The following is a 25,093-nucleotide window of genomic DNA, read 5'->3' as shown; positions in this document are numbered from 1 at the left end:
CCATTTTACCAAAAAAAGGGAGTAAGTTTTAGCTTAGATCAACCAGTGAAAGGCAAATATATTTAAGGAGCAGGATTGTTTCTTTAGTGGCACTCTTGACTTATGCTGCCTTGAAGTGTTTCTGAAACCGTGTCCCTAAGCATTGGCTGCTAGCAACACATCAAAGGGGTGAGTTTAAAGCCTTATCATTCTTTCTCAGCATTGCCCCAAAACTGATTGTTTTCCAGATTCAATTCAATTTATGGGGTTCTGAATACTACTAGTGATCTTGGTAATGACAGAAAGCTAGTAGGAAAAGAAGCAAAAAGTGCAAAGAAGCAAAAATATATGTATGTATAAAATTTCAATTCAATTTATGGGGTTCTGAATACTATTAGTGATCTTGGTAATGGCAGAAAGCTACTAAGAAAAGAAGCAAAAAGTCTGGGGGTGAATTTTTTTGAATTTCAGAGGACAAGAAAATACATATATGTATGTATAAAATTATTTTATATTATTTTCACAGCTACGTACCTTGTGCTTTCACTCACCATGGAAAAATTTCCCATTATTTATGGTGATCTGGTGTATGTTTGTCTTTTGGGGTTTGTGTTGGTTTTTGTTGTTTGTTGGTTTTGGTTTTTTGTGCCTACAGGTTTGTTAGATTATCAGATCTGGCTTTGCTTCCAGATGGATTATGCACATCCACCTGCTATGTCCAAAGAAGACAACCCAGTCACCTTTTCTCCCTCAAGGGGATGATTTACTTAGTATGACTAGTTCTTTCCCCATGACAAAACAAGTAGTAAGGTTTTTCTGGTTTTGGAAAACATCTGGTATCAAATCCACAGCAGGCTTTTTTGCACCTGCTTGTGTAACACACAGCCTGTTAGCTGTGTTCTGTTTACCATGAGTCTAGTTCCCTGTAAAGACTGGCATAATGCACCTTTTCACTTCTTACAAAGCTAAAACTGCTTTCACCTTCTGCCGCTTCAATGTCGGAACTCTCCTTGCATATTCCATTACACAGCTTTCTAGTAAAAAACAATACAACTAATATATTATTTTATTGCAAAAGGTGGAAAAAGCCTTACTAGGTTACAGAATATCATCATTCTAAAGCATTACTGTCTTTGGGTTCTATATTGATTCTGCAATTACACTTAAGATTTACTAGATCATTTTAGATTTATTTATGGCTAAAATACATGAGAAATAAAGCCTCTAGCAAAAAAATGATTTATTTAAAAGTAGTACCTGTAGTTGTATTTTCTGTAAAACTTTGTGAATTTCAGCTACAACATAATATTCCTCTTTCTTTTGTACTGTTATATGATTTTGTCCAGAACAGTTAAACCATTGGTCTGTGATAAGATGGAATTCCAGTTTTGTGAAGAAAAGTTAAACAGACCAAACTTAGTTGTTAGATAAAACTATTACCATTCTGAATGCTTGGTTCACCACTATGGCATCATGAAGAATTCTTGATACTATCTGTGAGCAGCATTCATAACCTCTGCTATTTGTCTGAGTAAACGTCAGAGCGCTCAAGGAGAGAGCGATATTAAACAGACTACCTTGTACCAGAATGGGAGGGGTGGGGGAGAACAGGGCACAATATTTATGACTCCAGGAACTATAAGTTGTAATTTAATAAGATCAAAGCATTTGCTGTTTATTTGCTGCACTAGGAGCTGGGAATAAACTGGTTAGAAAACAGATACCAAAAAAAAAAAAGCAGGATATTTAAAAGATTATAAAGACTCTAAAATCAAAGGCATATTTTAGGTGGAAAATCATGTTATAGAAGACTCTAATATAAAATTAATTTAGCATTCTCCTGAGATTAAGTAATTAATGTTTCAGGAAAAGCAAAGATCCTCCAAATTTATAGCCAGTTCCTGTTTTTACCAGATAGTCACTCTTCTTCCTTTTTTTTTTCTCCTCCTGATTCCCAGGAACATACACAGTAGTTATAAAAGGTACTTTATTTCTATTGTATATCTCAGTGTAGGAGGTTTCACCAATACCAACTGAATGTCCACTTCTAATATGCTTCTTGGAAGAGAAAATAACAAAATGCTTAAGTATCATAAATACTTCAAACAGGGTAAAATTAGCACAATAACATTTTACTTCTGAAAATAAACTTTTAGCCACGTGTGACAAATTTAAAGTTTAGCAAGTCAAGTCTTACGAATTTCGGTTCCTTTAATTTATTCTGTTGTTTCCATACATTATTTAAAAGTAGAGCATGACTCAGGACAGTTTAAAAGATTTGTCTTTGTTTTGAATTGCAATGCCTATACTGGATGAACTATTTATACGTGTTTCCTGTGTTAAGGAACTGAAGAAAGTAACTACAGACTTGATAAGGTCCAAGGTCACATCTCAGTACAGGGTGGGAGAAGAAAACATCAATCTTGCAGCAAAGGAAAAACAGTTTCAAGAACTGCAACAAAAAATAAGAATGGTATATCAGATTTTAAACAAATTACAATTTTGGTGAATATTTTCTGTTCTTTATTCGGCAAACATCATGGAAATGATCTCTCTGATGTATACAGACTAGACAAATTACAATTTTGGTGAATATTTTCTGTTCTTTATTCAGCAAAAATCATGGAAATGATCTCTTTGATGTATACAGACTAATGATTCCTTTTTGCTAACTGCATATACAATATAATAAACTATTTCCAGAATGACCTTTTCTAGGGAAGTAATATGCTATGAATATAAATACAATTTTATAGTAAAAAAAAAAAGGGGGGGTAAGAATACATTTCAAAACAACTTAGTTTCTTTAAACAGCCTCATGATGATTCCCAGTATCACATTAATCCAATATTACTAAAGAAAATAGATAAGAATTTTAAAAGCCTTTTTCTGTTCTTCATGCTCTTTTTTTAAGGAAACAGCAGTTAGTAAAAAAGTTCAAGAAGAAAACACCCACATTAAAGAAGAAAAGTTGGTGAGTTGTATTAATACAACTTTGCTATTTAAAAATCACTTCAGTATGTATGTGTTATATTTTGTTTTTAAGTTTCTTAAATTATTATAATAAGCTATTAAAACTACTTCACCTGTTTATTCCAAAGTTGGTGAGTTGTATTAATACAACTTTGTTATTTAAAAATCACTTAAGTATATATGAGTTATATTTTATTTTTAAGTTTCTTAAATTATTATGCTAAGCTATTAAAACTAATTAAATTCACCTGTTTACTTTTCAGAAATATTTTAATTCTAACATAAATGGGATCTTACTCCTCAGCTTTTGGAATGTCTATTAGCAAAGCAAAGTACCTTGTTCAACATTTTATTCCAAGTCTTAACTTTTGGTTTTGAATTCAGATGGGAGGAATTTGGTATACCCATCAAATAGTTGTTTACATATTGATTCAGTTTACTATAATATTCCTGGTTTTGAAACCAGGTAATATGGGAATCATGTCAATCATATACAATGGAAATGGTGTTGATTCATACAGAACATATATGTATAGAGTATTAAGCTACCTATACATAGCTGAGCAGAGTTAAAACTGGCTTTTATCACAAAGTCAGGTATGTTCCAGAACAAATCCAGATATTCAAACCAAGGTACATGGAGTCAAGTATCAAAAACAGCAAGGCAATTATGTTCCCTGTAAAAACAGGGCATAATACACTGCTTTGTTGCAGAATACATCAAATAGTTGTTTACATATTGATTCAGTACAAATAAGTGATAAGGTTTGCATAACATGCTTACTAGTCTGCTTTCTGATTGCTAACAGTTTACTATAATATTCCTGGTTTTGAAACCAGGTAATATGGGAATCATGTCAATCATATACAATGGAAATGGTGTTGATTCATACAGAACATATATGTATAGAGTATTAAGCTACCTATACATAGCTGAGCAGAGTTAAAACTGGCTTTTATCACAAAGTCAGGTATGTTCCAGAACAAATCCAGATATTCAAACCAAGGTACATGGAGTCAAGTATCAAAAACAGCAAGGCAATTATGTTCCCTGTAAAAACAGGGCATAATTTTTTTTTTTTTTTTTTTTTTTTTTTCTAAAAATTTCCAGAATTTTCACTCTTCAGTTCATTAAACTAAGCATGTCAGAGAAGCACATTGTTCTTATTCTCAGGGAGGGACAAAAGCAGTAGGTTGCTTGTATCCCCACTGAGCATTCACTGAAGGCTAATCCAGCAGTACTCTTCCAATCCGTAAAAGCCCGTGCTTTTTTTTTTTCCTTTTTTTTCTTTTTTTGGTAAAAATTTCCAGAATTTTCATTCTTCAGTTCATTAAACTAAACATGTCAGAGAAGCATATTGTTCTTATTCTCAGGGAGGGACAAAAGCAGTAGGTTGCTTGTATCCCCACTGAGCATTCACTGAAGGCTAATCCAGCAGTACTCTTCTAATCTGTAAAAACCTGCTTGTATTTTGAATTTGCTTCTTAAAAATACTTGCCAATCAGGGAAAAACCAAGAGACACGCTCAGACCTCATTACTCCCACAGCCTTGAATGCACTGAAAGCATTTATGTGGAGATGCTTGTAGCATAATTCATATGCATATTTGATATGTATTATCTATGAGAAGGACTTGGTTTCATTTCTCTATATAGTTCTGTGTGAATTGCTAGAGGTTGGCTGGTTGTTTTTCAACATATGAAGGAGTTTGGTATAAATCTGGGGAGAGCTCTAATATAGAGATTAACTTCATGTTTTATCCAAGAACTTGGGTTAGAAGACCTGGATTTTGGTACTACAGAGAGCACAAATTCACTATCTGGATTAACTGAAGGTGTTGATTTCAGTGGCTCTTGGACTAAGGCTGAATATGTTATCTAAATTACAGATGGTTTACACTGAACTGTATGCAGAGAAGCAATCTTGTCTAGTTGAGTGAACACTGTACTGGATTTAAAAGACATGGCCATGTTAGGTGTCAAGCCATTCCACATCTCCAGGTCTAGATGTAAAATTGAGCTAAATATTAATTAAGCTTCAGTGCAAAAATATTATTTCTCTGCATAAGAGCATACATGCATGAAAAGGAATGTGCATGAAATAAAAATAATTATTTTATTTTTAGTAGATAGTGTATTTATGTGATAAAACCAAAAATAGATAAACAGAAAGCTCTTTATAAGTAAATGCAAGTACTTTATTTTAATTATAAGTTCATCTCTCAATATACTTTGAAGCAACTGAGAATATGTAAGATTATCTTCTACCTGAAACTCAGGAGTTTTTGCTGTGCAGGTGGTCTTTCAGTAACTGCTGTTCTGATGTTGAGGAAGTAGAGATTGGCTTGGCTATATCTGTCTTTGAATCTTTGGAAGTGTGTTTTGTTTCTATCCACTTTTTCAGCTAACTGCAACACACTTAATGGCAGCACCACATGGTTTTGTAAATCTATACCACCTTAACTCATCTTGGATGGCTCTTTTATTTATTTATTTTTAGAACTTATTCTTCTTGAAGTAACAATATATTTTTCATGAAGGTACCACAAAATGTGATGTACTTGCACCATATGATGCAAAGCTAACATATGTTAGTTCACACGTACTAGGATTTAATTCAAGAGAGACATAATAATGTCACATAAGGGTGATCCATTAATGGAAGTGATTACTTGCTTGTCATATAATTTCTCTGCATTTTTCCATATATTCCAGAACTGTTAGATGGTACCACAAAATTATTCTGTTAGATTAATTGAACTTACAGTGGGGTTGGGTTTGATATATCACAAAATTATTCTGTTAGATTAATTGAACTCACAGTGGGGTTGGGTTTGATATATTCAGATTTGCACAGAAGTACGTTTAAAGTATCAATGGATTGTTCATTTTAATTATAAGAAAATTCTCTGAAAAAGAATAAGTTGTAATAATGTTATCTTCTCCAAGGGAAAAGGCCAGAAAAACCTGGAGTTGTTCTGATTTCTTCCTACAAGGCCTTCCCCAGTGTTGGCGTTGGAATACCTTTTTATATACATGATTTTTTAAACACTGGCAGAATAAAACATGAATATGTTAATCTAAAAGATATAAATTATCTAATGTTTAAACTTCAGAAACAAAATCTTATTCAATATATCCTAATTTGTTTGTATTAATAAGGAAATTCTCAGCTCTCTACAATGTGTGCAGGAGCTGCTTCAGCGAATAACCCAAACGAATGCTAGAATGGAAAGTGAATTAAATGCACTGAAAGAAGAATATCAGGTCAGATTTTTCTTGATTAGAAAAGCTGCTAGTATCTGTTATGTATTTTTTAAGTCCAGGGCTGTTAAAGACATCTGTATGCTTTTCAGAACTTTTGACCTCACTTCCATTGCTCCCTCAGCTCCTTAACTGTCAGCATGAACCTTGAGACGCAGTCTATGGTTTCCCTCTTTTTGTTCTCCCCCTAAAGTAAATCATGGTTGCCATTCTTATCAGCCATTTCTGGAGGGTAAAACCAAAACGTATTGGGGGTTGCTTTCAAGTATTTTGAAATCAAATGATTTTATGACTTTTGTTTCTTATAATTTTCATGTAGGTATAAATTTATTTTCTGGAAAATACTTCAGATTTGCATAGGAAGAGCTTCTCCCCAGTTTCATTAGAGCAGAGGGTCTAAAAAAAGAGCATATCATGAGCATTTCTTGCTGTGTTGTCTGGTGCCATTTTTATGCAAGGGGTGGTAAGTAGCTACGCTGCAGAGTGTGGAGTTGCAGCATTCCTCAGTTCCTCTTTGAGCCTCTAAAAGTGGCTCAGAATGGTTTAGATTCAAAATTACACGAGCAGTGAGATTGGCCCACAGTGCACTAAAGACTAAGGTCGTATCTGTTCTGGTCAGATGTGCCATGCAGAGTTCAGGTACAAGCATTAATCGCACTATTAATAATTACTGTCTGCTATTTCTCCATACATAACCACAGCTGTTCCATTCTTTGCTTGGCCTGTTTTGAACTAGCATTTCAGAGAATTTCAAATTACACTCCTGTGTGCATGTGCAACTTTTGTTTCTAAGTAAATGCTTCTGTGCTAAAATGAAAATAGATTCACTTCATGTAAGCCTTTACTTTGTCTTTTCATAGATGTAAGAAGTTTGCGTTCTGCCACAATATGACTATATTAGTTTTGCGTTTTGATGAAACAAATAAGGTTAAAGATGAGTTATGTTCATCAAAAACTAGCTAAAATTTCGCTAGGAATTAAAGAACCTTCTTTGTAGTACTGGATAAAGCTGCAGTGACTAGCAGAGAAGAAGTCACTGATTTCAGATGTCTAGATTCCTGTATTTATATTAGTCTAAAGAGTTGGGTTTTCATGACTTAAAATTCTTTGATCTCAGAGTGCTCTAGAATCAGGGAGAGATGCTCTCAATCTGGAGACCAGTCCCACCGGTTCTTTATGAACCTTCAGAGTTCTCCAGTTCCTTTTTTGTGTATCGGCTCTTTTAAAAAAAAAAAATTAAAATGACAAAGCAGAGTTTAATGGGAAAATGTTTATGCTTTTCTTAGCATGTTTGAAACTTTTGACCAAGACTAATTTAACAGTCCCTTGGCTGTAGGATTGCCTGAAGTAACATGATTTTCTGTAACCTCTGTTATTTGTATGTTGGTTCCAGTTAAACAGCTGGATTACTTGCTATTCATACAATACTGGGTTTTGTTAAAGTAATTTTATTTTTGAAAATGATTGAAATTACTTTGTAAATTAAACCAGAAGCTTGAGATAATTTAATTGGTATATAACCTTACTGATAAAGACTTTCATAATACAGGGGGCACTTTAGGATCTTTTTATCTGGATTATTGAATAGCAGGTGTATTCTAAAAGTACTTTCTCTGGTAGTATTTCTGAGCTATTGTTTCCCATCTGAGATAAAGTTTATAGTATACCATAAAGCTCCAGCTAAAACTGTGAATGATATCTGTGAATCTTCTCTTTGAAGACTGCACATAAATGTCTAAAAATGTAAGCAAAATGTAGCTTGTTTTCTTGTTGTTAAGGTATGAATTGAGTGTAAGTCCCTGTTTTGTAGCCTGTACAGGCCAAAAATTGATTTCTGATTTGCAATTGTACTAGTTCTGATTAGAGAGCCTGCTTTGATTTAAGTCCTAAACAGGACCCAAATATAAACAGCTGTTAATGTTTTAAATTTTTCTAACTACAGGACAAACTATTTCTAGTCATCAAAGCTTCAGTGTAATCTTCAAAGCTAATTTCTCTCAGGCACAAGTACATTAGATGAAATTGGTGTTACAAGACATGGATTGCTAATTAAAGGCTCTTGATTCAACCTTTGAAAGCTCTATTGACTATATGAGGACTCCTCAATACTTTGTTAGATGTAAATATTGCCTCTTAGCCTTCACTGTGGCGCTTAAGATCAGCTAAGGTTTGATCTCAGTTGAGTTTTGTGAGAGCAACCTGTGGACTCTCAAAACCAAGATGTTCTCACTTGAGAATGGGAATTAAATGATTCATAACATTTATATAAGCACATACGAGTGATAGGCTTTCAAGAGATCACATCTGGAAGCGTAAAAGTGGCTAGATATTTTAATAATATGCTCTTTTGTAAATCAAATAAATACATGCATAAAATACAGCAGTTCCCTTAAACAGCATGATGTACACACTTTGCTATATTAAAAGTGAATGTCACCTGTTCTTTCCATATGAACTCAGGAGGTTATTTTGATTTGTCAGAAATGTCTTTCTCTGTTTAAACAGTAGTTGCTTTTTACTACTCGTTTGGCTGACAGTTTGATTCAGTTGCTGGGATATTCTAGGGAATGAGATAATATTAACTACCTATTTTGCAGTGTTGTTTTTTTTAAAGCAACAAATGGAACTTATAGGGAGCTGAATATATAAATTGAAGGGGGTACCCACTTTTCTGCCAGTTTGAGAGTTATTGCTTTCATCTTTATTGATTCTAGAACCACAATATGGTGAATGGGGTCTGAAGGTCATGTATTATTCCTATGCTCTGTCCTACATCCCTATCAAATTTGTGGACCTTGCTCATCAAGAAAAAGATTTTCTTCAGAATAATAGAAAAATGGCAGGAGTGATTGTACAGTCCTATGGAAATATTTTTATTCTTATACTCACAAAAAATTACTCCTTATTTTTGGGCTTGAGGTGGCAGAATATTTAAACTTGCAAGGTAACGTTCAAGAAGGATGATACTGTCCTTTCTCATTCTATCTATGCATAGTTAGTGCTAGGTTACCAATGTCCTTAAGAGTTCAAATAAACAAGTTATAGTTCTTAATGGATGACAGAATACTTTAGAATGTAAGGAATTCAGGTATTCCCCTCTCTGTACAACTGGCTTTAACATATGATCAGTTGTATTCATCTGCTACTCCTGATCTTTTGCCCTAAGAGCTATGCTGCAAATAACTATTATATTCCATCTCAAAGGAGGTTGCATTTGAGACACAAGTAAAAGAATCGTTGGAGTTAAAGCAGGTTTGTCAAAGAGAGGAAGTTTTGGACTCCTAGTTTATAAAACTGGGTGAAAAGTGCAACCTCAGAGTGCAATTATTCAGATAATGTCATAGAATCATAGAATGGTTAGGGTTGGAAGGTTGAATTGTCTCACCTTTTTAATTATATAATGTGTATTCTTATGCACAACTTTTTCCATGTGTATAAAAATGCAAAGTAGTCTGAATTTTCCTAGTGTTATACCTGTAAAATATATTAATAGTGTAGCTAAATTAAAATAGGCATTTTAAAATTGATGCAGAGTGAATCAAGTAATTTTTAGTTAAAAGGTTAAGTAAAAAGGAATTGCTTTGGCGTATTGCTTCCATATCTTAACATTTTTCAAGTGGATTTTCAAAGAAGCCCACCAGAGTCATACATATGTAGCTGGTCATAGAGCTACATGCATTAAAGTTATGTTTTAATTATTAAATACATGTGTCATCCATATAGTAGAAAATGGATGCACTAAGTCCTTTATATTACATATTGTTTGCTATAATAATGCGATAGGATAAAAATTCCAACAATACCTGAGGTGTGGTGAAGTTTCTCTTGATTTACACAAGACTGCTTTAATTTAGCACAGTAAAGCTGAAAGAGTTAACCCAAAAATGTTGCAAGTGCACTTATGGTAGAATAAAACATGTTGCTGTTATTTTAATGCATTCCTATTCTATTTCAGTGATCTAATAAAAATAAATTAAAGGATAATAAGACATATGTTTCATGTTCCAAAAGATATATTTTAGAATTTAAAGTTTATGCAGTTGATATATACATATAGGTTAATAAACAATTTAGAATAGAAAAACTGAACTGGAAAATGAAAAATATTTTCTTTGGGTATATAGTAGCTTTTTCTTTAAGTACAATGGATCTAGATTATGCTACATTTCATATTTCTTATCTCTGGACTTTATATTACTTTTTCAGCACATTAAAACTTATGCAGTGAAACTGAATAATGGCAAGTGTTTTTATACCCTTTTATAGCCATTTCTTTTTTCATAACCTCCCCCTGTTTCCTGTTAGCTAAACTATAAGTACCTTTCTGTTAATTTATGAAAATTATTGTTGAGATAGCACATTATCACTGATCTGTATGGCACTTCCAGCATGTTAGAAGCAAAGGTCCAAGCAACATAAAACACATCAAAATTCATTAATGTGGTATTGATTATTTTTTGGATAATTAATTTTATTGCAGACCCTTGAAAGAGATAATGAGCTGCAAAGGGAGAAGGCAAAGGAAAATGAAGAAAAGTTCCTTAATCTTCAGAATGAGCATGAGAAAGCACTAAGAACTTGGAAAAAAGATGTAGGTTTATTAAATTAAATGTTAGAGTATTAAAAGGTTTTTGAAATAGTCATCAAGCATTTCAGGTAATTCCTAAAAGCCAAGAAAATATTGCAGAAATAATACAATAAAAACAACCAATTTCTTTTCCAGTAATGCAGACTTTTCTAGAAATGAGTATTTTTTTAAAAGGTAGATTTAGGAGATATGTTGACTTCTGTGCTCTGAAAGGTCAGTGCACTTCCTGCAGCTCTAGAAAACAAGAGCCAGGGTATTAGGTGTTCCCTTGAATTTAGCACTTAAAAATATTCCAGAATTACAACCTTGCCATTTCCTAGACATCGAAGCTGATCTAGTTTTTAATTTATATTGAATTTTGTGTATTTTTCAGGAAACTTGCAATTTTTTACAGAACTTACTCAGAGAATACTGGCATTTCTAGGCTGCTTTCATGTACCCTGAAAAAAACAATCAGTAAATTGTCATATAGTAAAAAAATGAATGTAAACCCATGTAGACTTAAGTGACACAGTCTAGAGGTACTTCTGAAGGGCTTTATGCCCAGGGAAAATAAAACAACCTACCTCAGACTGAATCAGGTGGAGATACTGAAGGCTTGCATTAAAGCAGAGGTCCTGATTTGACAGGGATTATTCAACATGGACTGTGGGGTGAAAGGGGATAAGAAAAGGGAAAAACCTGTATGTCCTCTCAGTGAATGCATCTCTGTGTACACCTGAACAATAACTTGTCTTCAATATTTGGTGTTCTTTTGACTACTTCATTATTTTTAAAGAATACTTCAGTAATTATTTAATTAAAAATAGTTAACAAAATATTGTAGCCGTAAAATTTGTCTGGAACAATAATAAATGCCTGTTTACAAGTACTTCTTCAATAAGATCTGTTTACTCTGTGGAAACCAGACTTAAAGCAGCATTTGTTTAATAGTCTGTCGTTATTTATTTCTATATAATTGGCACCTACTGCCAGAAATGAGCCTACAAAGTAGCTGAACTTTTCTGATGCTCACTGCCCTGAGGAGATTTGGTCTTCCCAGTTCCTAGGAGAGTCCTATACCATAGTTTCCTGCATAGACATGGGAACTGGCCCTGCTTATTTCTCAGGAATGTTTGGAACTGTTCTTTAGAAGATAATTCTGGGCTTTTTTTTTTTTTTTTTTTTCTCTCCACATTTCTGCTATGGCTATCTAGAAATTTGGTCTCTTAATATCTTAAAGTATAGTGTCATCGTGTATGATGTTAATATCACACACTGCTCTGGAAATATTTGTCAATCAAATGAAGGTATTTCTGTAAAATTGCCCTTCTGTTCTTTCTACAACTTGTGTTTTTGACCATCCCTTTTGTTACATATACAAAAATGTGTTCCATTCTCCCTGAAGAGGCATTGGACACTTGAGGCTATTTACAGAAGTGAAGTGCCCAGCAAATTATTTGCTGTTGTAGTTTTCTTAATGCTGTAGCTAGAGAATGAATGTTGACTGACGTGTTTATCTTTGAGCCAGAAAAGGAAGAAAGCTACAAATACAGATTTCACTTTTTTTGAGTGAAGAAAACCAAAATAAACAATATCATCTGTAATGGAAATGTGGTTAAGATTTTAGTTAGAATTAAAGCGCTCAAAATTATCTTACTTTGTACAAAGAAATTCCTTAGCATCTACACTTTCTTTCAAGGATTTGCTTTAATTTGCTAAGTTGTTGATACCCTTATAAAATACTGTTTTACATATTTTAACATGCAGTAAAGATCTGTGTTTGTGTGCTCTGTGTACCCTCAATTATTACAGGAGGAAAACATGAGAAGAGAAATAGACACTATTAAAAATGAGCTGAATTCCCTTAAAGGAGTTCATAGACATCTTGAAGATCATCATCCTCCTCAGGGAAATCAGCATTCTGAGCAAGTGGAAAATCCACAGGTAAGTGTCTCCAATAGCTGCAGTACTTTCTTGTAAAAAAAATATTAGAGAATGAGACACATGACAGTTTTTCTAATCTGGCTGTCATGTTGACTGATCTTCCTGTGACATTGTTAAACCTAAAAATTTATCTGATGTAATCAATAATCTGAGATCCCATAAAACTTACTGTACCCAGAGAATATTTCATAGAATCATAGAATGGTTTGGGTTGGAAGGGACCTTAAAGATCATCGAGTTCAAAGCCCCCTGCCATGGGCAGGGACACCTCCCACTAGAGCAGGTTGCTCAAAGCCCCATCCAGCCTGGCCCTGAAATTTCCCTTTCATCCAGAGGGTTGGTTGTATCATAGAAACTTGAAATGTTACCTCATTAATAAATTTATACATAATACATAGCAGTTATCTTAAGGAATCTATCTTTACTAAATCCTATTTCGCAAACATGTTTTGCATGGGTGTTTCTCAAATACCATGGCAGACTTGTTGACTTCATATGTATATTAGTTCCCTGGAAGTGTGGAAGTCCACACCTGCTCAGAGGAATTAATTTCAGCCTCTGTAACATGGGACAGATCAGAAAGATTCAGGAATTAATTTCAGCCTCTGTAACATGGGATGAATCAGAAGATGAATTTTATCAACATATAGATTATGTCAGGTCTTCAGTTTTAGTTTAAACAAAAATAATCTTTATTTCACTTAGCATCTTTAAGACTTATCAAAGGCACAGCAAGCTTAACAAGGAATGAGTGCAGGAGGTAGAAGACTGTTTTATGCAGTGCAAGGTGAACTAGAATTGAGCTTGCATTGCTGGATGAATCAAATCCACATTCAGCTCTATATTCAGAGCATATATAAGAAGGCAACAAGTGGTTAAGCACATGAAGATGGCCTTTTGGAACAAAAGGGAGAGCTTGTAGCCCTGCAGCTGTGTGTTATCCCTTCTTTAAACTGCATTGCAAATTTATATTCCAGTCTTTTATAAGATTCCAGTTCTTTTATAAGATTGAAAAAATGGGAAGAGTCATAAGCAATAAGAAAAACTTTCCCTGCGCATTGAATGTATTCAGTTGTTCAGTTGAGTATTGGTTATATTATTTTTTCCGTTAGTTTTTACATCCAAATGATGAACTATCCTTTGGAGAAGGAAAAACTCATTTTGCATGTATATGATTTTGCTTTCAGTGTTAGGAAGACATTGGGACTGTAAAGATGAATTGTCAGTAAAATGACAAACCGTAACAATATTTTAGAATTTGGAAAACCTTAAAATCAATTTCTTTGCAGTGCATGTATGTATGTTTATAGCTCAAAAATATACATATACACACATATATAAATATATACACACGTATCTGCTTGTATGTGCTTAATAATGCAATGGAAGTTAGTCTTGAAATTAGCACTTACTGTGCCAACGTTGTATGAATTCTACAAAGTATAATGCAAATTGTGTAACTTTTAAAAATCATTGCTTCTGTGAATGGAAAACGAAATGTGAATTATATTTAGGATGCAGAATCAATGCACATAATCACTCATTTATGAAAAACAGTACTTGCACTTACTCAGATAACCCTATGTGTATGAAAGCAGATAATTTTAAAGCATATGCCCATAAATGTAAAAAAAAAAAGTCCATGAAGTCTTCTAAATATATATCTTCTGGCAAATTGCCATAGCAGTTTGTGTTGTATGACCGTAAGATTTCAAAAGCGAGGCAGGTTAGGCTGAGTCAGATCTCCAGTGGAACACTGCCAAGACATTACAGGAGCTGCAGCAGAACATATTGATTATTCTAATTTGTGGAATTTCACCTTGTATCAGTAATGAGTCAGCGTCTGGTAAAACATAAAAGCAGAAGGTGTTGGTTATGATTTAGATCTTGACTATGGCTCCAAGTGTTGCAAGGAAATACGTATATATTTATTTGTACACCTAGTGCAATCTGAAATCCCTGCAATTATTTGTGGGGCATGAAATTTAGAATGTTTGTAAAGTTCTTCATACTGATCACTTGTGGAATAGTAATTAAACAAAGGTCTTTTTTAAAAGAAAGGTACCATATCAGACCATATTACAGGCTCAAATTCAATGTGGTTTAACTTCATCATACTTCATGTTTATTTTAATATTGTTTGTAATACGGTTGTTTAGCATTAGAGAATAGGGCTACACCTAGCAATGGGTTATTGTAATTCTTTTGTGTGTATATGTACAGGGAGATCTAGGTTTGAGGTTTTTAATTTCATAGTATTAAATATTCAGTTGAGGGAAAGGTCATCTTAGGTATATGTGTGTTGCTTAATTAGATTTTACTAAATCACAGGAAAAAAATAAAATCTAGGTCTGATGGTTTTGATATGTAGGCATTTTAGTTGGACCTGTTTTGAAGGGCTGAACAGCCATTTGAAGTTAATGGAAGCTAGGTTTGTTCAACCGTCTGAAAATCTGGAAAGGAATCATTTAACTTTTCTCTCTAAATACGCTTTATCATGTTTGTTTCAGGTACATTCAGCAGTTCAGCCCATACCAACAAACGTGGTAAGTTCCACTGTAGTAGCTGTTTTACACCTGTGCAAAAGAGTAGCACGCACAGTTATATTGTGGTTGGTGTTTCTGCCTAAAGAAACAGGTCCTAGAAGCAAGAGTTTATAGAGGAATTACAGCTTTCGTGAAAGAAAAAGGAAATTTCTCCTATTTGTATTTGAAAAGAAAAGCTTGAAAATGTAATGCCAAGGCTGTATATAGCAAAGAAGCAAAATTAATTAATTTAAAACCTAGAAAACAAAAAACAGATGTAGTATTTACATTTTCCAAATCAGAATGACAGAGAAGATGGTAATAAAACATGAGTAAAAGGGAAAGAAATTTCAACTGAAACTTCAAATTGAGTGTGGACTATCTGGCAAGGGAAAACTACTTTTAGGGCCTTCCTCCATTTACCATTTAACTTGGCCCAGCTGGGAGCATCAGGATGTTTCTGTGACCTGTAGAAATTCGTTTCCTGCAGATTTGCATTCTGCATCATCTGCTTTGCCACCATTGCAATAATCCCATTTTTGACCAGTGCTGTCAATATGTTTTGCAATCTGCTTTGTCCTCCCCACACATCCGGTGCTCAAGCGCGACGCTTGTAACTCCCTCCCACATCCCAGCCTTCCTTTTGCGACACCTCCACTCACCCAAGAATCTCCAGCTCTTTCTCACATCTTTTATGGACTAAGCAATACCCTTGCTCCCTCCCACATCTTCCTGCTTTTATATCCTATCTGTAGGGCAAGAGCCCACAGGAGCTCCTGCCTTCAGCTGCCAAACAGCTGATGACGATAAAGGATGCATCTTCTTTTCCTTTTTTTTTTTTTTCTTGGGTGGGGTTTTTTTAGAGTGTTTCTTCACTATTCAGCTCCCAGTTTTCACAAGACTTTATGAGTGTTAATACTTGTATGTATGCACATGTGTTTGAGTGTAATCAGTAATTGTGCAGGTGTTTTCTGTGTGTAACTACTGAGTAGTTCACTGATTTAGCCCCAGCCAGAGGGATTGATCCAGTCAGCACGTGTACAACACATATTCCTTCCTCTGAGAAATTCTGTCAGTCTGTGTAACTTTTTCTCTGTGGACTGTAATATAGCAGGACCTAATTTTCCTACTTCCTACTCATCTAGGGTATCAGTCTGCTTTTTCCTCCGTTCACATTAATTTTGTGTACTTTGGGTGAATGGTCTTTTTTTTTAACCAGAATTGTAAAAATAATTCTAAATCTAAGTCCTGAACTTCAATCAGTGACTGTAGCAAATTATTAAAATCTGTATAATCTTTTCTTCCTTCTTATGCTAGAGTGGTCAAGAACACTTAAAAGACAGTGAAATACAGCCTATTCAGAAAGAAAATCAGTGTATGCAATCTATAATAAGAAAAGACTGTAATTTTGGACATGAAGAAGAAACTGAAGTAAAAAATACAATGGATTACTCTTCAAACATTGAGGAATTACAGATAGATCAAAGTAATAACATCACATGAATAACAGAGATAAGTAGTATTGTTGAAGAAAGGATAAATGCTTACAGACATGGTATATGACAAGAGAGTGTTTGAATCCTGAATTAAATGTTTTTGTACCAACAACCGTAAAATTATTGGCGTCAGTAGTGCTAATCTATGAGAAATCCACAAAGCTCTGGATGAAAGCACGGTACTTAGTGGCTGCCCTGGGACAATAAGTAAGATCCATGTGCTGTAGCCCCTCGAGCTGTTCTGGCGTCAGTAGTGCTAATCTATGAGAAATCTACAAAGCTCTGGATGAAAGCATGGTACTTAGATCCATGTGCTGTAGCCCCTCAAGCTGTTGCAGTACTCTTCCTGCATCCCAGTTCAAGAAGTGAACTGGGGTTAGCAAGAACTATAATGCGTATGGAAGGGTTTGGAAGCAAAACCAAGCACTCTCCCTTTCAAATAAAACAATGAAAAAAAGGCAGAGAGAGAGTGGTTGTGCTGCACAGGACAATGAAGGTTTGTTCATGTGGATAATTGTAATGCTTTCCTATACAAAGCACTTCTTAACTCCAGTAAGTAATTTTTTTTAAGCCACCTAAAGGAAGTGTAGTTACTGTGTAATGCTTGGTCTCTAAAACGTAGCAAAGATAAGTGGAAATTTAAGAGCTTATTAACTGCAAAGTGACTGCTTTAAATGATCAGTGTGTATATTGAGTGTTTCTTCCAGAAAACACCTTTCTGATATTGAAACGCTTATTATTCCTCACTGGCCCACTACCATCAAGTCATAGCATATTCCTTTTGGTATGAGTATAGTCCCTTAAACAGTTTTGTTTGGTGGCTACAAATGTCACTTTCAAAAATAAAGACTAATACAGTTTCAGCAGTAACCAGTGGCTTAAACTTTATGTAGGCACACAATGGTTGATTAAGTCTGTGTTATAATTTCATAATGAGGATGACTTTCAGTAATAAGGCTGACAGATATCAGTTGGGAAATATTTCAACTATAAGCCGTATCTAAAATCTACAGAATATTCATGTATTTTCTCTTTGAACAGTGTATAAATATTTTGCAAGTTACCATAATACAATACTTAGGTAACCTTTTGATAGACTTGTGTAATGTAAGATAAGAAAACTCAGTATTGATATTAATCTTGAGTCTATCTCTTTGGAAATTTTAAACTGTAAAAGTAAAGCATTACTTAACCTCTGGGTTATCTGTCACTAACTAGAGAATATACTTACTCTTAACAGATTTACAAGTTCTTGAAAACAGTTTTAAGGGTGAAATTAATGTTGCTAGCCCTTATGAAGAAAAGCAAAGGGAGGCTTCTCCCAGGAATACCCTCTGCACAGACACTTATTTAATTACCCAAGGACAGACCTCGGAAATACCTGTTACGGAGTGCAAAGAGGCAGAAAACCTAGGAACAACACATAGAATGGTACTGGAGAAAAAAAATGCAAATTTAGAACCAAAGCTTCAGGAGAGCGGTGAGCCATTGGCAGCAGGCCACACACAAAAAAGAAAGGTCTTTTCAGACAGCACTGACACTGCAGGTGTCTGCAAGAAAAAGGCGAGTGAGGAGATGGACTCTAGCAAGCAAGAATTGTGTAATACTACAGATGAATCGATTTGCACTAAGGGAGATAAAAAATCAAATACCATACAACACAACAGAAGTGTCCTTACATCTGAAGCACCCAAACCCGAGTCTGCAGCAGTTATTTGCACTGAGAAGAATCCTGTGTGTGAGAGAAATACAGATAACCATCAAGCTAAGGAATTAAATTTTGGCTTCCAATCTTATACTGAAGAAAATTCTCAAACAGAATGCCAAAAACGTAGTTTGCTGGACAGTGACAATTATATAGGTAATGGATTGCATAAAACAGAACAAAACTTGTTAAATCCCAGTGATTTACATAAAGTTCCTTTTAAACAGACACATGTAGATGCTGAAGAGAGAAATGACGATGACAATGCCAGAAACATAAAGAGAGATGGTGCACTGAGGAGTACTGCTGTTCCAGCAACTGATGCTCAAAATCTACCAACTGTTTATTGTGATAATGCAAGCGGTGATGATGCCCCAAAAGAACACAGTGATAATATGTCTCTCTTAGGTACTTTCAATTTATGCCCCCCCAAAATAGAAAGAGGAGCAAACGTGGGTGACATGCGCAGCAGGCAAACTGGGCAAGACGGTGCTGAACAAACAGGGGATGATACAAATACGTGTACTTTGAACATACCTCCAGTAAAGACTGATGGTCTTGAAATAATTGCTCATAAAAAAACCCCAACAGATAGAATTAGTACAGATAAACTAATTCCATTTAAAAAAGTTAATGGTGATATTCAGATGCCCGCCATCAAAAATGGACGTTCCCTGGAGATCAATAATTCAACAAATAGCACATTGTTAAAAGAGAAAAAAGACTCACTGAATAGTACGGTTCCAGGAAGGAAGTTTGCTGAGGATGACCTGAAAGAATCATGCTCTTTACCCATGAGAACATCTGGAAATGTAGTAAACGTAAGTGGAAGGTCATCTTTTGATCTTCCAACTTCAGATAAAAAAGCTGAGAAAACTGGAGTATACTTAAATTTTTTAGACCTCAGTTCTACTTCAAGGGTAAATCAAATGAGAGGTCACGATCCACGGACTTCAGCTTCCAAGGAACCTTCCCTTTTGAAAGAGAAACTACCATGCTTAGTGGAAAATGCAAAGGTTATTTCAAGAACACAGTGTCAGAATCTCAGTGAAAATATTTACATCAGAGAAACAGGACAAGGTAAGAAAAATAAGCATTTATGTTTTGAAGCCTGTACTGGATATACTTAGAAAAATTACCAAAAATGTGAAATTTCTGCATCTAAGTTAAGTGTAGCATTAGCAAAATGTAAACTTTATGACATTTTAGTTTTATGATTAAAAAAATTATTGAAAGATGAAACTCCTGATAGTTTATAGTATAAATGCAACTAAACAGCTTTTGTTTGCTCAATTATCTGATTAAATACAATTTTTCTCATATTTCCCTTTGTGAAAGAAAAGCAGTGCAATGACAAACTGAATTTTTATAGGCATTTCTAACCCTAATGTAGAAGATACTTACTGAGGGCTCTGCATTTATCTGGAAAGCACTGAGCAGTTTTTGGAAATCATTCAGTGCCCTTGTTTTGCATAAAAGTTAGGGTAGGTTTTGAACCAGTAGATGCTTCTCTGAATGGGGCTTAAAGAAAGTTTACTTTTTTAATTTATTGTACATCTTTAATTCAGCTGGGCACTTAAAAGCATCTGAATGTGTTGAATGTGTGAAAGGAGACATTTATATCCTGTGAAGCTCTGGAAAACACACCAAACTGTTAAGATTGCTCAAGGAGCTTTTTTATCTTCTACTCTTGGCACTTGCTGATGATTTGGCAGAGCAATATTTTGCATATGCAAAACAGTAAAGATGAACTTTATTCCACGTGTTTCTAAGTCATTATTGAAATGTGGAAAAATGTAATTTTATTGCAAAACAAATCTAAAGTAGCTTCTAGATTATCCCTATGTTTATGTACTAAAAATGCCATTTTAAAACTCAGTCTTTTACTGAAGTAATACAGCAGCATCTGTATTTTCACAGTAAATTGACTTAGGTTCTTTACAGCTATTTCTCTTCTTACTGGACATAGGAAGGCACCACTTATATTTTACTTTCTCAAAATACAGTTTGCATTTGGATTCTATTTGTAATGCATGTCGCAAGCTTAAAAGCAGACGGTTTAAATTGACTTAGGTTCTTTACAGCTATTTCCCTCCTTACTGGACATAGTAAAATATTATATTAAGTGGTGCCTTCCTTTCTCAAAATAAAGTTTGCATTTGGATTCTATCCGTAATGCACGTTGCAAGCTTAAAAGCAGATGGTCTCTTGGTCTCTGGAAGAAATGAAAGCCCCTGCTTTTGTAGAAAAATGGAGCTTTGGGTGCTTAGATCTTTTTCAGAAGAGCTAGATCCACAATATGGGGTGTTTTTGTCTATTTGACATTTAGCTGATGTAGTGTTTTGAGCTTTGCCCCTTGAACATACGAAGAGCAGAATGGAGTCCTGTCCCTTAGTTTCGTGGCCAGTGACAGTGAGACACAAAACCAGCAGTTATGAATTTAAATTTATAGGTAATTTTGTTTCTGTAGTTGGTCTCTTGTCTATGTATATTTTTATACAGATGCACAATTTTTCGAAGTGCAGTTTCAGAAAGGTCTTTGTCCCTAAAACAATAGTGGTGGTGGCAAGGTAGCAGAATCCTGATCTCAGATGGTACATTATTTCTTTTAATAATGTGAATTTTTATACCTGTTTCAAGGAAATAAATGCATAGTTATGTGATGTCCTGCCTGTATCTTTTCTGTAAGAACAGACATCACTATCTGAAGTTTTTTCGTGTGTTCCTCCTCCTTTTCTTGTTAGAAAGCTTTCTGCATGCCAAGCACTGTAATTCCAGGAAGTGATTCTGAGAGGTTCATCCAAAGGAGCTGGTAGGGGTTTTAATATAACTTGAATTCCTCAAATAAGTTGCCTAGTGAGCAGCACAAGCACCAGATATCCAGAATTCTAGCAAAACTTCATGGTGGAGATCTCGGTCAGGTTCCCAGACGTGCCTCTCACTCTCGCCATACTGCCTAATTTAGACAGGTCCCTGCTTCAGCTTGCTGACTTCTCTGAAATCCTGCACCTCTTCTGGAGAGTCGAGAACCTTACTCCCAGGCCACCACGAGTTATTCATTGTGGTACTCAGCACTGCAACTCCCAAGATTTATTGTGGCTGGGTTTTGTTTTCTTTTCAGATACTTTCCCAAATGGCAAACCTGGAGTGAAATCCATGATGTCCCTAAATTTTTAATTTTTTTTTTTTTAACTTACTGAAGCACAGTTTAGCTGTATGGGAGACCTAGAAGCCAAGAGCATTGGTGAATGAGTTCAGTTGAGCCCATCCGAGGGAATTCCTTTCCCTGCCTGACCACAATGCAATGCACTGTTCATACACTTCTGGTTCCCAGAGAGCAGCCTCTCCGCATCAGTAAATATGGGAATGAACTGGGAACAAGCAAAATCTTCCTGGTGAACTCTTAAAAAAAGGAAAACAAACACAAACTCATAACCATTTTCCTCTTCTCCCCGCCCCCAAGAGAAAATGACAGTGTTCTTAAATAACCATGAGGTAACATGTATTTTCATAGCAAAATAAAGATTTTACAGGTACTGGAGAAAAAAAATGCAAATTTAGAACCAAAGCTTCAGGAGAGCGGTGAGCCGTTGGCAGCAGGCCACACACAAAAAAGAAAGGTCTTTTCAGACAGCACTGACACTGCAGGTGTCTGCAAGAAAAAGGCGAGTGAGGAGATGGACTCTAGCAAGCAAGAATTGTGTAATACTACAGATGAATCGATTTGCACTAAGGGAGATAAAAAATCAAATACCATACAACACAACAGAAGTGTCCTTACATCTGAAGCACCCAAACCCGAGTCTGCAGCAGTTATTTGCACTGAGAAGAATCCTGTGTGTGAGAGAAATACAGATAACCATCAAGCTAAGGAATTAAATTTTGGCTTCCAATCTTATACTGAAGAAAATTCTCAAACAGAATGCCAAAAACGTAGTTTGCTGGACAGTGACAATTATATAGGTAATGGATTGCATAAAACAGAACAAAACTTGTTAAATCCCAGTGATTTACATAAAGTTCCTTTTAAACAGACACATGTAGATGCTGAAGAGAGAAATGACGATGACAATGCCAGAAACATAAAGAGAGATGGTGCACTGAGGAGTACTGCTGTTCCAGCAACTGATGCTCAAAATCTACCAACTGTTTATTGTGATAATGCAAGCGGTGATGATGCCCCAAAAGAACACAGTGATAATATGTCTCTCTTAGGTACTTTCAATTTATGCCCCCCCAAAATAGAAAGAGGAGCAAACGTGGGTGACATGCGCAGCAGGCAAACTGGGCAAGACGGTGCTGAACAAACAGGGGATGATACAAATACGTGTACTTTGAACATACCTCCAGTAAAGACTGATGGTCTTGAAATAATTGCTCATAAAAAAACCCCAACAGATAGAATTAGTACAGATAAACTAATTCCATTTAAAAAAGTTAATGGTGATATTCAGATGCCCGCCATCAAAAATGGACGTTCCCTGGAGATCAATAATTCAACAAATAGCACATTGTTAAAAGAGAAAAAAGACTCACTGAATAGTACGGTTCCAGGAAGGAAGTTTGCTGAGGATGACCTGAAAGAATCATGCTCTTTACCCATGAGAACATCTGGAAATGTAGTAAACGTAAGTGGAAGGTCATCTTTTGATCTTCCAACTTCAGATAAAAAAGCTGAGAAAACTGGAGTATACTTAAATTTTTTAGACCTCAGTTCTTCTTCAAGGGTAAATCAAATGAGAGGTCACGATCCACGGACTTCAGCTTCCAAGGAACCTTCCCTTTTGAAAGAGAAACTACCATGCTTAGTGGAAAATGCAAAGGTTATTTCAAGAACACAGTGTCAGAATCTCAGTGAAAATATTTACATCAGAGAAACAGGACAAGGTAAGAAAAATAAGCATTTATGTTTTGAAGCCTGTACTGGATATACTTAGAAAAATTACCAAAAATGTGAAATTTCTGCATCTAAGTTAAGTGTAGCATTAGCAAAATGTAAACTTTATGACATTTTAGTTTTATGATTAAAAAAATTATTGAAAGATGAAACTCCTGATAGTTTATAGTATAAATGCAACTAAACAGCTTTTGTTTGCTCAATTATCTGATTAAATACAATTTTTCTCATATTTCCCTTTGTGAAAGAAAAGCAGTGCAATGACAAACTGAATTTTTATAGGCATTTCTAACCCTAATGTAGAAGATACTTACTGAGGGCTCTGCATTTATCTGGAAAGCACTGAGCAGTTTTTGGAAATCATTCAGTGCCCTTGTTTTGCATAAAAGTTAGGGTAGTTTTTGAACCAGTAGATGCTTCTTTGAATGGGGCTTAAAGAAAGTGTACTTTTTTAATTTATTGTACATCTTTAATTCAGCTGGGCACTTAAAAGCATCTGAATGTGTTGAATGTGTGAAAGGAGACATTTATATCCTGTGAAGCTCTGGAAAACACACCAAACTGTTAAGATTGCTCAAGGAGCTTTTTTATCTTCTACTCTTGGCACTTGCTGATGATTTGGCAGAGCAATATTTTGCATATGCAAAACAGTAAAGATGAACTTTATTCCACGTGTTTCTAAGTCATTATTGAAATGTGGAAAAATGTAATTTTATTGCAAAACAAATCTAAAGTAGCTTCTAGATTATCCCTATGTTTATGTACTAAAAATGCCATTTTAAAACTCAGTCTTTTACTGAAGTAATACAGCAGCATCTGTATTTTCACAGTAAATTGACTTAGGTTCTTTACAGCTATTTCCCTCCTTACTGGACATAGTAAAATATTATATTAAGTGGTGCCTTCCTTTCTCAAAATAAAGTTTGCATTTGGATTCTATCCGTAATGCACGTTGCAAGCTTAAAAGCAGATGGTCTCTTGGTCTCTGGAAGAAATGAAAGCCCCTGCTTTTGTAGAAAAATGGAGCTTTGGGTGCTTAGATCTTTTTCAGAAGAGCTAGATCCACAATATGGGGTGTTTTTGTCTATTTGACATTTAGCTGATGTAGTGTTTTGAGCTTTGCCCCTTGAACATACGAAGAGCAGAATGGAGTCCTGTCCCTTAGTTTCGTGGCCAGTGACAGTGAGACACAAAACCAGCAGTTATGAATTTAAATTTATAGGTAATTTTGTTTCTGTAGTTGGTCTCTTGTCTATGTATATTTTTATACAGATGCACAATTTTTCGAAGTGCAGTTTCAGAAAGGTCTTTGTCCCTAAAACAATAGTGGTGGTGGCAAGGTAGCAGAATCCTGATCTCAGATGGTACATTATTTCTTTTAATAATGTGAATTTTTATACCTGTTTCAAGGAAATAAATGCATAGTTATGTGATGTCCTGCCTGTATCTTTTCTGTAAGAACAGACATCACTATCTGAAGTTTTTTTGTGTGTTCCTCCTCCTTGTCTTGTTAGAAAGCTTTCTGCATGCCAAGCACTGTAATTCCAGGAAGTGATTCTGAGAGGTTCATCCAAAGGAGCTGGTAGGGGTTTTAATATAACTTGAATTCCTCAAATAAGTTGCCTAGTGAGCAGCACAAGCACCAGATATCCAGAATTCTAGCAAAACTTCATGGTGGAGATCTCGGTCAGGTTCCCAGACGTGCCTCTCACTCTCGCCATACTGCCTAATTTAGACAGG

The 25,093-nt window shown here is 35.1% G+C and overlaps 1 protein-coding gene across 1 annotated transcript in view; it reads left to right on the top strand.

Moving 5' to 3' along the window:
• Positions 1-25,093, top strand: part of CCDC73 (coiled-coil domain containing 73) — a 59,663-nt gene that overhangs the window by 29,358 nt on the left and 5,212 nt on the right. Inside the window, exons 9-16 of the mRNA XM_014949262.1 lie at positions 2,324-2,452; positions 2,894-2,953; positions 6,115-6,219; positions 10,697-10,807; positions 12,599-12,730; positions 15,241-15,273; positions 16,573-16,741; positions 17,992-19,536. Of these exons, the coding sequence (XP_014804748.1) occupies positions 2,324-2,452; positions 2,894-2,953; positions 6,115-6,219; positions 10,697-10,807; positions 12,599-12,730; positions 15,241-15,273; positions 16,573-16,741; positions 17,992-19,536 (2,284 nt within the window). The remainder of the gene's footprint in view (positions 1-2,323; positions 2,453-2,893; positions 2,954-6,114; positions 6,220-10,696; positions 10,808-12,598; positions 12,731-15,240; positions 15,274-16,572; positions 16,742-17,991; positions 19,537-25,093) is intronic.

This window comes from Calidris pugnax, unplaced genomic scaffold, assembly GCF_001431845.1.
Source record: "Calidris pugnax isolate Ruff unplaced genomic scaffold, ASM143184v1 scaffold177, whole genome shotgun sequence".
NCBI lineage: Eukaryota > Metazoa > Chordata > Aves > Charadriiformes > Scolopacidae > Calidris > Calidris pugnax.
The sequence above is the reverse complement of the archived record's forward strand: the minus strand, read 5'-3'. Positions and strand labels throughout refer to the sequence as shown.